General features: G+C 31.1%; 1 protein-coding gene across 1 annotated transcript; it reads left to right on the top strand.

Annotated features, from left to right (window-relative positions):
* Positions 1 to 224: 224 nt before the first annotated feature.
* On the top strand, positions 225 to 11348 carry LOC124531765. Its single transcript, XM_047106287.1, has 19 exons — positions 225 to 239; positions 339 to 642; positions 1370 to 1564; positions 2226 to 2488; positions 2559 to 2763; positions 3078 to 3251; positions 3415 to 3544; positions 4202 to 4336; positions 4658 to 4797; positions 5197 to 5345; positions 6087 to 6242; positions 6791 to 6921; positions 7242 to 7418; positions 8414 to 8564; positions 9114 to 9260; positions 9584 to 9690; positions 10048 to 10180; positions 10843 to 11028; positions 11223 to 11348. Exons 1-19 carry the CDS (start codon positions 225 to 227, stop codon positions 11346 to 11348), a joined length of 3024 nt encoding a protein of 1007 aa, XP_046962243.1.
* The last annotated feature ends 4009 nt before the right edge of the window (positions 11349 to 15357 follow it).

Below are 15357 nucleotides of genomic sequence, written 5' to 3' on the forward strand. Positions count from 1 at the left end.
AACAACATTTTTTCCGGGATATACATTTTTCTAGTTATCAATTTTTAGGTAATTATTAGAACGCCCATTGCCTTAAATTTCAATGTAAAATCTTGTTTGACTAGTTTATTTATTTCGTAGTTATTGCATACTCTTTAAACGATATTAATGTAGTAAATGTCAAACATACTTCAAAATAAGTGTATTTGTGTTAAATATTAGAAGTGAATAAAATAATTTCCAAAATGAAGAAATCGAAGGTTAGTAATCATTACCAAACGTTAATTATTTAATTTTTACTTAAATAATATTTCAATAATAAACAGTAGAAATAAAACGTAACATTTTTTGAATAACAGATTCGATCGGAGGCATCTATAAGAACAGTCAAGTCAGAAATACAATATAAAGAAGAAATTTACGTGCCACCGCTTGACGTTCTAAGTATTAGCGTTCTAGACTTGAGAGTTCCCGACGATGATCCAAAACCGTATACATTGAAGATTACATTTTTTGATCAACTGTTATTGTCAAGTGTTGTCATGTCTTCTAATAGCAGAGAGGAGAAAGACACCAATAAAACAATCCTTGCTGAAGGATCTATGAATTACGATCCGTCAGATTATGAAAAAATGTGCTTATTTGTAAATAACCCTCTTACTAGTATGTATCCTTGTATATTACTTATCTTTTATGCACCATTTGAATCATTTATATTTCAAATACTTTTTGTGCATTTTCATGGAGATAGTTTTTATACAAAAAACTTTGTTGCAACACGCCGCTCGATATTGTGGGAGCAGATAAATTTCAATATCCATCAACTAATCGTCTTGACAATTTATAATAATAATAATAATCATTTATTTCAGACCATAATTTACATAGATCCATATAGTGTTAGTAAAAATAAATTAATTAATCTTAATACCTAAATTGGTTAGTAAGTTCACAAAAGCAATTTTACTTAATTATTTATGTATGACATTTTTTTTAAAACTAATTTTAAACTATTCTACTGGACTACGTGAAGTCGTATCCAGTGAGCTAGTGTTGGTGAATCCCAGCGGTCCGACAATGCACGCAAGATGGTGTTGGGACTGTCCCGTACTCGTCGAAGTAAGGACGATTATAGATAATATCCTACTACCTACCTAATATTAAGTAGGAAAACATCTGCCAAATTTTAGGGAAACATGCGGATAGAATTATTGAATATTTCTTTAAGTCGTACGTATTCCTATACCACTCTCCCGATGGACTGTAGAATAAATATAATTATAAATTTTTTATTATAACAAGTTCTACATACTTGTGAACTTGTATTAAAACTTAAACATGATAAAAACAAGACGACACCAACGCTTATATTATTTATTTATGTTTCCAGTAAAGATTTCACCCACAAAAAGCACTGAATCTATCATTGATACCATTAGTTCAATAGCACAATCTCAGTCAACGACTCAGTCAGCATCGTTAAATACCAACCAAGAAACAAACAAATCCAGCGTGATATCTACTAAGCAGGAGTCATTTTTAGATACTTATTGCTGTAACATAGACATTCTGCAAATATTTATCGGTATGTTTAACATATTCATATAGAGAATAATATATTCTATTTCATTCGATTCCATTATTTAATAAAATGTTATCTAAATATTAAATGAGCAATTCCTTAATGTATAAAAATTTACATTTGTTTCGTGTACAACGGTAAACGCTTCTGAAGTTGGATGGATTTCGTTTTTGTCATTAAGATAAGGCTTTTTCTGAAAAGAACGATAATTTTTTTCACAAACAATAATATTATAATATAAGCAAGTTAGAAGTATCATTTAATATAGATTTTAACAGCCATTTCTTGGTCCAGTGGCCAGCTTTTAAAGCTGATTAAGCTAAAGTCTAATAAGAATAGTTATTGAATATTTCTGTCACATTGTATGAAGCATATATATAAAGTCATTGCATGAAACCATTGGTAGTTCACTACAATTTTTTCCTCACATATTTGTCGATGAAACAAAGAGAAAATAGAGAGTACATCTGAGTTATATATTTACGCATACTCTTGTGCAAGATAATATCCTGCCTAGTTTTTTCCAATCTCCATTTAGAATACTAGGACTGCATCAGTTAGGAGAATATGAAATGATTTTATAAAAAAAATAGTATGCATTAAACTATAATTAATAATCAGCTAAAACAGTTTAAGCTTCTTTTAATTTAGTTATACTTTTTAGATAAAAGTGACATGATCATCGAAAAACGCATGGAATCTATGATACCGCCGTCAGTCTTACTCTCTAAAAGTTGGGATAATTTTCCTAAAATTACGTTAAAATTGAATATTATAAGAAACGAAGAAAATCATATACATCATAGAAAATTTAAAAATCCAAACTACTTTAAATTTACTCTCGTCGGATTTTACAACTTTTTAATTCCTTTTAAAAGCAGTATGACTTATACAGCAGCAACAAAATTACCAGTATCGAATGAAATGGTAACTCTATATTCGGGTAATTATTTTACTGTATTTATATTTCTAATTAATGATTTTGATATCCGTCTAGCAAAGTTCAGTCTTCACATTTAATAATGGCTATACAGCCCCAGCAAGATTTGACAATATGTCTTTTTATCCGCACTGGGAGAGCCTAAGACTTCGAGACGAACGATTTACGAAAGGAGATCTAAAACTTCAATGTGACTTGCACGAATTTCAAAATGTAGAAAATATCGATTTGGAATATTACCTTAATGACTCGCAGAAACAGTGTAAGTGTTATTATTTGTATTTTACCTTCTAAACAAGTTGTTCTTTATTTGAAAATATTTCGTTGTCCTTTGTTTTATTTAGTATTCCTAGATAAAGTATAAAATAACCCACCTCATAATACACCTCGCTCAAAGTCTCTACCATTGTAACAAATGTTTCTATAAAAAATATTTACAAATAATAATTCATCTGAACTATCAATTAACAATTGGTCATAAGCAGCTAAAGTTGTAATTATCAAGCTCAGAAACCAAATAAATAAACAAAAAGTTCGTTAAACAAAGATAGTTAACTTTATAAACGTTTTTTTCAGTTAACACAATTTGGGCCTCATTCCACCGAACGTTGTTGCTTAAGGACACGGAACAATGGCTCTCCAATTACATTCGCCAATACAAATGGCCATTAGAAGTGCAAGTGTACGAAGAAGGCCAAGTTTATAGTTTAATGGGTTTCATCGATCTTTTCAAACTGCTCTATCCGGGAGGTAAATGATTTTAACAAAAATAACAGCAGAAAATAATAGAATATGCCGTTTAAAAAAAAACACGCAACGATATATAAATGCACAATTAATCGTATCGACAACTGAAAATAAAATAATTATGTATTAATTACTCAATATATTTAGTATTTACATCAAATTCTAGAAAAAACTACTAGAATAGTCGTACCCTTACAATGGCTTGACGCAGAGAGCCTGATGGAAAAGTGTGGTTGTGAACAACTACTCACGCCTAATGAAATAATTCAATCTCCTAACCAGCAAAAAGTTATCAGGTGAGGTCAATAGATTTTATTAATTCAATCTGAACGTAGAACAAACGGTACATATTATGTAAATAATAATAATGAAATCCTAACCAAATTGTGACTTCAACGACGAATCGCTAGAAATACATATATATGAAGTATATCCTATATTGCAAAAAAGTACAATTGTCTACAATGCAGTCTCTCAACATCTTTACTCGCGTAGTCCGATGGCAAGGCAAACCTATAGGAGCGAAGAGAGATTCGGTGCAGAATCAAGAGCTTTAGGTGATTTTCAAAAAACGACAGACTACACACTGCATAAAATTTCTTGAAGAGTTATCTTCAAGAAATTCTATGCAGTGTGTAGTAGTAGAAATTATTTAAATTTCACACGCATTTCTTGAAGTAAAAGCGATAAATCTAAACTATTATTATAAGTACAATAGTGTATGTTTTGTCAATATTTCAAATTCATGGTCTAATACCTGCCTTCCTGTCCCCCTCACATATGAGTGATCCACAACCGGAAACTATTTATTGTACCTATATAAAACTGCTTAAGTGTAAAAGACTTCTCCTGACAATCCTCATACCTATCATCAGGCTGGACTTGCGTCATACTTGCATCAGGAATCTTATTAGTCTTCGAAAGTAATATTAGTAACTGTTTTCTTCTTTTAGTACTGCAACTGAATTTTCATCTGTCACTAACGAAATACCACCAACCGGTAGCGATGGCAGCTGTGCGTTTGCTATTCTGGAAGTGACGTTGGCACGACCTTTTAAAAAGCCTATTATACCACCACGTATAACACAGTAAATATTCTACAAGATATATTTAGACGACTATGATGACTTGCAAAAAACTAACAGGACATCATATTATGAAGCACAAATTGTAAATGGGTCAGATGGTCGGTAATTAGAAAAACGAACTCTCAAAGTGTTGAAAAACAATGTCAATAAAATATTTTTTTACCTCAAACATCGCATGACCAAATATCTCATGATATACTTTATTATAGTATAATATTATAATTCACTCACTTCTATGATACTAATTTTTTTTTTATATAAATAATAATGTTTCAAGTTGAATATGTAAAAAAATAACCAGGATAACATAAACATCAACAGATCGGAAATAAATGAAATGGTGACTGACTTAGAGTTATTACCGATAAAACGAGAGTGTACTGGACGAGGTCAGCTCGAGCGGGATTGGCAAGCGACGATTTCAACTGCGGCCAGATCGCTACGAAATGCTCCTTACTATGGTAAATTGATAAATTTTGCGTAAATTAGTTAATTAGTTAAGTACGTAAGTTTTATAAATTTATGAATAAATTTTCAAAAGGCGCTGACGACATTTAATAATATTCAAATAGTCAATCGTGCGATGTGGTTCCTTCGAGATCGCCCTTAATTTAGTTTCGTCTTTGGAAATATATTTATTCGCATATTTAACGTAATATTTGCCGAGCACATGATTATTAGTGTATATTATAAATCATTACCAATCATTGGGATTGAATAATCTTATTCAATTTAATATTAAATATCTTATAAATTGTATATAAATTTGTGTGTCGGCTTACAACTGTACAATGGCTACATACATTTGACCCAGAATTGCAGTGCTGTATTACATCTTAAATTTTATGCATTTTTATAAGGTTCAACAGATATTTGTGCCATTATCAGACAATTGAGCACTTCACGAACGCGAGTGGAACTTTTCACGTCCTTCTGGCAAGAAGCTGCCATATACGTCAACAACAATTTTGTTGTCAGCGATTTTCTGGGATCTAACGACACTTTCGAAGTATAACTAATTTACTTACAAATTATTTATTTATTTAACTAGTTCTGCAATTAAAATAAAGGAATACAATATGTAGCCATTTCATTACTTTATTTTAATGGCAGAATTATTTTAATTTTAGTACAGTATCGAGATTCAAAAATTAACTTAAATATTTATATTTCTCTAGATTAAAACATTTCATTGAATTAATTTATTTTAGATTAACATTAACAGTACACTAATTACAACTGGGCTGTACAAATAAATTCATTTATTTTTTTAATGAACAGAGAGCGCGTATCATAGCAGATGTCTAAATCCTTAATTTGCTTACTTAAATACAATGTTTAAAATGTTATTAGGGACTAATAATTTTACAGCCAACAACCATATATTTTTGATAAATGAACAATTCAATTAATAAATTGATGTCTCTACAAACACAACGATCCCGTTGAACGAGGGGTCGTATTGTATCCGATAGATATAAATAAAATTGGTATTCAGTTACGATTAAGGTGAGATCGAAGTAGAATCAGAAACGAATAGCTACCATTATTTGTAGAATTAGCGAGCGTGCTATGGGAACGTATAAATTGATAATAATTTATATTAGCTACGCCACTATTTACAATATGGTTACTAAATAAAATTCATAAGGAATACTTGTTTTTGTTACCAATAATTTAAAAATCGAACGTTACTTATATGAATGACATAGCAATTAATCTTATTATTTTGTCACTTGACTTACAAAAGGAGCTGCTAATGATAGCCCATTCTTGTTTGATGAAAATCACGTACGAAACTCTCAATGAAATTGATGACACACAAGAAATAAACCCAACTCTGAGAGCCGCCAGACAGTCGCGACAACTTCAGGACTTGCCTCATGCTATGGAGCTTTATTTACAGGCGAGTGTATTTTCTAAAGAAAAAATAGTATGCTATGTATTCAACCGTTTATATATTCATACTAAAAACTTCTCTGACACGTACATTTTCTGGTACAAGTTTAATGTCTATTCGTGTATCAGTTTCTTCGATTAAGTTATCCAAACTATACTCATTTCTTCATTCTCACGTAAATACAACCAAGGGCGTAATTGGAGCACAAATGCACGTTTTTTTTAATAATAGAGACATATAGAACATTTATTGTAGTCTTTTGTTGACGAGAGGACATAGATTATTTTATTCTTACACTAATTACATCAATATCAGAAAGTAAACAACAATTACAAATGTTGAGAATACACTTATTCCCCTTTAAGCACAAATATTTTTAAACATATAGTTACAGTGTACCCGTGCCTTTTTTACATTTTACTTTAATACATTTTAGCGTTTTTAAGAATTATTCTATTACTGAACATCAGCAGATCGTCGCTTGACCTTAAGCTAGTCGTCTTCTTGGAAGACTTGACTTTTATTTAAATTGTATATGATAACTGTGTGTTCAGTTGGTAGTAGAAAGACCCCGGGAAGCAGATAATTGGCGTGAATTAGCCACATGCCTCAGAGATATTGACGAGGATTGGGCTGACGTTTGCATTAATAAATCCCTTTTGTTAAATCCGCGGCACCCCTTAAGGTAATATAATTTACAATATAATTTTATTCTTTAAAAATGTTTAAAATAAATTAAAGACTCACATTCAATATACATTTTAAGGATATGCTATTATTTATTTTGTTTGTTTGTAATGAAATGAAGGTGTCAAAGAAACAGAAGATTTCATACACCGTCTTGCCAGATATATAGCTCACATTAAAATATAGTTACCAGATATTATAATTTTAATTAATTAAGACTTAAAATTTACGATTGGCGTATTACGATTTTTTTACTCGTCACAAAAAAGTTAATGTTTTTTATTCATTCTGTGTATGAAATATGTATTTGAATTACAGTCTCCTATCAAAGGCCTCAATGGTTTTTGATAAAGATCCTGACGCAGCTGAACCATTCTTTGTAGCCTTACTGGCATTCTACCCGTTTTACCCAACCTTATGGATAGCTGCCAACGCGTATTATCTACACAGAGAACTGTTTGATATGGCTCAGCAAATCTTGGAACAAATAAAAAGGTAAGAAAAAATTATACTATGTATTTAAAAGTATTGGTTATTTGCTTATCATCTCGAGTATATAAACTAATTTTTAAATGGCGAAATTTTCTATATTTATATATAATAAAAATAGATACCTATATCCTATCCGCTCGTCACTCTCGCGCGAATATATGCTTCACGGTTTTCACAATATTATTAAAATCCATTAAATAGTATAAATCTGCCTAAATTCGTTGTACGACAATTTTTAAAATAAATGTTATAAGCATCAAGCAGCATATATCTTTAAATTAATATTTTTTTTTGGTACATAACTATGTCCAGCCTATAAATCTAAAAATAAAGTTACATTTTCATTTGTGTTTGACTCTGAAAGATCTTTTGTTGTAGATTTTTTTTGACATTTCTGTTAAATATTTCCAAGCCTTCCCTGAAAAAAAGTTAAGTCGACGATTTTGTGTATGATGTCTTTAAGTGAATCGACGGACAAGAAAAATATACCATTCGTCGATTTATAATTTATTTAAAATAAAATGTACCTACAGTAAATAGGTTAGTTGAAACTCCAACCCTTTCTTGTTCATAAAAGAAGAGAGCAAAAAATTTAGCCTCTCAAAAAATGATAGATTTATGTATTTCATCCGATTTGCTACATTATTACATAGCTCAGCTACATTGGGCACTACTAAAAGTTTTGATTGATTAATATACCTATCTTAATTTATAATATAACACTACTGGAATTAACCACTTATTTCTACTTTAATTTTACTTCCATAATTCCGATAACAGGTTCATATATATATATATATATATATATATATATATATATATATATATATATTAAATAAACAAATCTTGAATAGCATAGTTTTAAATGCTCTCGACCAACGATATCGCGTCAATTTGCCGTCAAATGTTGTTTACCTGCTATGTTTTTTTCCTTTTATGGTTGGAATAGAGTATATGTATATATATTAGCAATATATTCATTAAATATAGTTATTTAGGACAAGAGCGGAAGGATTATCAGGGGAAATGAAATACTCTCGCGCTTGGGAACGAGAACTCGGAGACTGGTGGGACAACACTCCCTTACTACCTGGCACGAGCTTATACTATGACGCTGCCGATCTACTCCTAAGAATACGAGCTATTTCTGTAAGCTGAAAAAACATAAATATTAATTATTTAATACAAAAAATTAAAAGCGCGAAAGTTGCATAGCTTCGTTTAAGATTCTAAACTGAAATGTCCAATGAAAATATAACAGATTTTTTTAATACTTTTCTTAAAATATTCAATAAAACCCATCATTTAAATCTCATAAATTTAATTTAGACTGATGATCAATTGGTAAGTGTTACTCTCACCTATTGCGAGAAGTTTATCATAGAATATGAGACGTTATATTCATAGTTCATGTAATGACACCGATTAAAACTGGTAAGTATATGATGTGGTAAAACACCTTCATAATATCGGTATCTGTAATTACGCTCTGACCTGTACCACCCCATCCCTTTCACTTCAGTGAGCCAATCACACAGTCAATTTATTTTGTAAAAAACCTATCGATGTTTGCTATATATAGTATCTCGAAATTATATAGGTAAATTGGATAAAAACAAAACGTAAACGGTGTACCAAATATATGTTATGAAATATTCATTGGAGTAGAGTAACAATAATGTGTTTCATTTAAAACAGCTAGCAGAAATCTGCATCGCTAGCGCTGTATCAGAAACCGGCGAATCTCCTGTATACTATCACATGGTCGCGCTAAGCTGTCGACTAAGGGGGCAGATTGAAGATGCTTTATGCCATCTAAAGCAAGGAATAGAAAAATTTGGTGAAGTATGACGTATCTCTCTTTTAGAAAACTACTAAATCCCAATTACTCTTAAGCATGGGCAAATAAATGTTCCACAGCTAGAAAAAGACTCTACTCTTATTTCCAGCTTAATTCATCACAGTGTTCCACTTGCGGATATGAATCAATATTTCAAAATTGTATTCAACTCATACAGAATTCATCACGATATTACCCTTCATCACTGAGCAGGAGGTTGAGTGATTTTATTTGCAACCCCAAGTTCAAATCCGCAGTCCTCGATCACATATTTGGGTCTATGACATAGTTACTTATTATTCTTAGGTCTATTAAATCTTGCCCATAGATAAGTTATTTGAGAAGCCTTGAAGGTGAGTGCTACCATAAAATGAAAAATATAGTTCCTTCCATGGCATCGTTCAAAAAAGCTGGCAGCTATAGTAGCCCCTACATGTAAGTCTAGTTTATTTTTTTGTTTACTTTAAATTCCTAATGTTAAAAATTACCTATTTAGAATTACATACATATGAGCATTCGAAGGCATAATAGTCGATTTTCCTTGGTTCTTTATGTGTTTTTATTGTGTTCTTTGGAAATCTTATATCAAAATCATCCATGAATCATGATTAAATGCAATTTTCTTGGACAATGAATACCAATTATTTAGTTTAACACTTTAATAAATTATTATCAAACTACTAATATATGATAATGTATCTTTTATATCATTTTTATAGACATACATTTTAAACTGAAATTAAAATTAAACTTATATTAAATCTATACATATTTTTATTATAATATTCTGTATTTATTTTTATGTAGTGCGTTACTCTCTCTGCCCCGATATGACCATCAGCGAACTCGTTCGATACTTTCGGACGTTGTTCGTCGGCATCCAAGTGCCTATGCTTGGATCGCATTGGCTGAGGATTGGCTGATGGTAAGACAAAACATACGTTTTTCTAAGCTAAACTCATTTACAAAAAAACCAAACACAAGAAGCTACCAAAAACAGCATATCACCTTCACTGCTAAAATTATTTACTTTCTATTTATTTAAATAAAATTATATTCTGACACGTAATCAGTTAAGCTCTTCTATCAGTCACCATCAGCTATCATGTACCTAATCAAAGTTGTTTTCGTGGGAAACGATCCCACTGCCCACAGAATTAAAGCAAAATAGTCTTAATAGTTGTCAAATACTTTTATTCTATAACTAGTTGTGCCATTGTACGCGGTTGAATTTAACAAAAAAAATATAATTAATGTAGTTACTCTTTATTATTATCCTAATATCTACCAGTGAAAGTCCCTTCAAAATCGATTTAGCCAGAGATTTTCCAGAGAATAACCGGAACAAACAGACACACATACAGGCAGACAAAATTTGTAAAAAATGTTATTTTGGTGTATGTACAGTGTATACATATGTATGCATTGAGTAAAAAGGGTTATTTTAATATTACAAATAGGCACACCAATTTTATTATATTATGTATAGATAAAATTATAATACGAAATAATTCTGTCTCTCTGTGATGACAACAGATAACATAATGCAACGAATAAAGTTCTAATTGGACTAAATTTAAAAACTAGCGAAGTTCTCACGGAGAAGGAGATGCAGAAGTAAGAAAAGACCAGCGAACAGCAACCTCAAATGCTGCTAATTGCGCGTCTAGAGCGCTCAATTGCGACCGCCGCGCGGGGCGCGCCTGGGCATTGCTGGCTAGCCTGCTCTCACCGAGCACAAGGAGGCAGTACTGCAGAGCTATGGCATCTGCGGTATATATTTATGTTATTATTAACAGGCTCTCTACACTATCATAGACAACATAAAAGAAGACCTTCTTTTGAACATGGGGCGAAATTATAACAAGCAACGTGTTAATGTTGTGATGTTATAACAGCGGATACTATTCGATACAATAGATTATTAAATTAAAAGAAATACTTGTTTATAATTTGTAATATTTCAGTGTGATTACAAGAAACCAATAGAAGAACTCAGAAAGTCTTTGGGAGACCAGAAATCACTTTGCTTTCGAATCGGCAAAGTTTTACAAGAGTGTCGTTGTGAAATGTGTATAAATCTTGCTATTTGATTTATGAATAAAATGTGTCTAATTTAATAAATAATTGTTTCTAATATATTTTTAGTATTGTGTATCATAATTAACCACACTTTTTGTGTTATGATTTATAATTTATTCTGAAACACACAGATTTCTTATTACAACGATATTTTATATAAATTTTAGTCAATCTAAATACTAATATTGACTAAGGACTTGATCCATGTGCCTCTAAAAAGTTATCCAGGGTCAAAGGTCATAATTATGGCAAAAAATGTGTTTGTAAAATTTGTGGCTCATAAAATTTCCAATAAAATAAATTATATCACTTTTTCTCATTCTCTCATAATTTACAAAAATCCAGCCTCCCTATTTTGTCTTTATTAATTAAACTAGAAGACGAAACAAAAAGAGTTAACCATAAACAGGAAGTTTAAAAAATCAAAAAGAAGCATACTCTGGTTAATATTTGCTATCAGTTTCAAATTGACAACATCATTTTTATAGTTTTCATTTTTCATCGAATAGATGATAATTAGTGAAATTATTAAAAAAAAAAACATTTAACCACAAAGAAAACAATATTTTGAAATGAAACAAAATTTAATTGTATTAAATTTTATCAAAGTATTTTAGTGTTTCGTGGCCTTTTCTAGTATAAAATCCAGGTTAATGCAATCGTGGAGCTCGTGGAGGCATATGTCGGCTGTGGGGTGGAGTTGGTTCGACATCGGGCGGAGGTGGGCTCGGAAGCTCCGACAACTTCTGAGTCATCCAAATCAGGAAATAAACGAATAGTCCCATACCCGAAAGCCTGTCCGCAGAGGATGTTATGTACTTAAACGAACAATTTATTAAAAAATTAAAAATGATTAGGAGTATAATTCATTGTAATATTAACAATGAGTACATTAATACATATAAAAATATTATCTACAACTGATTTTAATTTCATGTTTGACAACAGCTGCTAATATCAGAAACGAGCACCCAAAAAATACAAACGTATACATAAATCAGACTTAAAATCAGTGGTGATTTCTAATTAGACGACCTATTCTATGTATAAGTATTAGGTATTTAGGTATACTCACTAGTTACCACTTGCTACGCTCTTTCTCATTACTGCTTAGCCCCGTAGGGCGTAGCGAGACTTGCTTATTATTTTTATAGTATATTAATTTACATTTCTCAATTAATTTACTATCGAACTTAAAAAAAACTGCATAGCTATCTGCATAGTTTTTTTAACCGTAGGTGGTTTGCGAAAACGTCTAATGCAGTAGGTATCAGCCTCTGTCAATCTACCTCAGAACATTATATTAATACTTGCTACTCTTTTTCTAAATTCGCAAATTCGAATAACGATGACATCACAACATGCTAGCTGATGCTATGTTAATTTATTGATTATGGTAATAGTTTAAAAATACTTGCAAACTTGGTAAACATTCCTCACAAAAGTACAGCTAGTATGCATAAAAATGTATCGAAGAAAAAATTAATAATTTATATTATTATAAAAAACTTACATGCCCAACATTTCTTAAGAATAGCTACGCACGTTTGCAACTCCTTTCAATGAATGACAATTAAAGATCGAGGGAATCTTGTTTTCTAATTTTCAAAAAACAAACAACAATATTGTTAAATACACAGACATTGGAATGTAAACATTGTTCATCACGTAATCATATCATATTCATAATCGATACCAATATTAAATACTTCGTTATATAAATCTTTAATTTTCTCTCTATTTTTTATATAATTTCCTCTTTGTAAATATAAATGATTTTTTGTATGTTTAGTGGAGTGTCGTTAGCTTTTTACCTCTGAATCCAGTCTGTTTTAATAGTATCAAGAAAAATGTTAAAAAAAATAATTGACCGATCTCTTATTTTTTCTGTTTATCAAATCAAATGAAATCAAAATAAACTTTATTCAATCGTTTTTTCTCTTATCTCTTATTTATCTTATATCTTTTTTAATAAGTTAATTAAATACAGTTATATATGTAGGTATGTAATATATACTGTTTGGAAGTCAAAGTATTAATTCCACGCTTTTTTTGTATTGAATTATATGCCTTTTTTTACCAATGTATTTTTTACAAACGATTTCATTTTACGAAACGGCAAAGTTAAAAATATCTGCGGAATTTTATTATAGAAACGGATACCTAGCCCGAAGAAGGATTTATTGACTCCTTATTTATATTACTTTAATTATATTTCTAAAAGGAAAACTAATACAAACTTGATCTTGGATCTCAAGAGACAGCAAGTATACTGTAGGTATAAAGATGTATAATGATAAGGGGTGGAGAGAAGACTTGAAGGGACATCAATTGTGCATACTCAATCGTACATTTTATAATAAATCGATACCAAAAGTGGGCATTTAAAACCAAAATTGAATAATAAGTATATATTAAATAATAGCGTAAGCTGATTTTTGTCCCAGTGAGTATGAGACGATAGATCAACATAATAGATCCGTTATGGTTTTATTTTGAAAAGCTCCAGCCCTAAATATGCAGAAAATATTGCAATTTATTAAATTGTTACAATTTAACAAATAAATAATTTTAGTGAGCAAAAAACGTTATTGTTACTGCGTGTTAGATTTAGTAGCTCAGGAAGCTACGGATCAAAATAAAAAACATGGTAAATATCCCGTAAATAATAACTGTAATACCTTAAACCAGACCCAGAGGGAAAAAAAATCATCCAGTCACAGTACAAGTAGATGCAGCAATGGAGCAGATTGTAAAATACATTGAAGAAAACGACGAATTAAAAAGTATTCTTACCATCCCATATTCCCGACGATAAAACAATAAAAATGAGGCTAATGAACCACTGCAAATATAATATTGTAATCCTACACTCGTATTTCTATATCAACTAGATCGATGTCGACAATAATATATATGGTTGATGTTTTTTTTTTCTTAATCGTCATTTTTTGCGAAAGTTTATTAAGTATAGAACTTACTGTGCAAAAATATTTTATTAAATAGAAAATTTTAGTGTAATCTTTAATGTAAACATTTTGTTCCCCTTCCACCTCTCATTTTCCATTAAATTGTTGTTAAAAATTGTTGTAATCGAGATCGGTCAATTTTTCTTTTTTAACTTTTTTATTTAAGTTATTAATAATGCAAAAAAACACTCGTTACACATATTCATTGACTGGCCCTGGGTTCCGGGATTTTACAATTTTTATGTCTTACGGCACTCTACTAGTTTGTGGTTCAATAAAAACACTCCTTACAAATTAGGGACGGATAGTTGGTATATTAATAAGAGTAATTCATCCCATTATTATGAAGCTTTGGTTGCTGAGCTGAGTCCTAACTTTCTAAGTGCGCTATCTGACCCTGCTTTAAAAAATCTTTTTTTGTATATTTGTCTTTAATATACCTCAAAATAAACGTAAGCAAAAAAGTTCTTCACTGGAGACCACGTACCGGCAAGCGCAGCATAGGGCGTCCCCCCACGAGATAGACCGACGATCTGGTCGAGTCAGCGGGGTATCGCTGGATGCAGGCCGCTACTCACCGGTCAATGTGGATCATTGGGAGAGGCCTACGTTCAGCAGTGGACGTCTTACGGCTGACATGATGATACTTCAAATTTTCATCAAATCGAATATAGATGTTTTCAAACATGTTGGCATTTTTCTTAATTACTATAAATATATTCATTTTAAGTATGTGGGGTTAAATGTTTTGAAAATTTTCCGGTTTGAAAGGTGAATGAAACAGTGTACAGGGGACATAACATTTCAGTTCCCAAAGTCACTGGCGCATTGGCGATGTAAGGAATGGTTTTAAGGCGCCAATATCTCAATCACCTCTCAATGCCAAGTGGTCACCACTGTCAATGTCATGATGAAGTAGCCCCTTTGACGGTACGCCTAGCTTTCCCATATAAAAATTAATGCTTATAACTAAGGAAGTTCACGAATAGTTACTTCGTATACTTCAATCAGGGTCACGTCGAGATGTCATCAGAATTGATTAGTGAAGCGA

The sequence above is a fragment of the Vanessa cardui genome, chromosome 8 (genome assembly GCF_905220365.1).
Source record: "Vanessa cardui chromosome 8, ilVanCard2.1, whole genome shotgun sequence".
Classification (NCBI taxonomy): domain Eukaryota; kingdom Metazoa; phylum Arthropoda; class Insecta; order Lepidoptera; family Nymphalidae; genus Vanessa; species Vanessa cardui.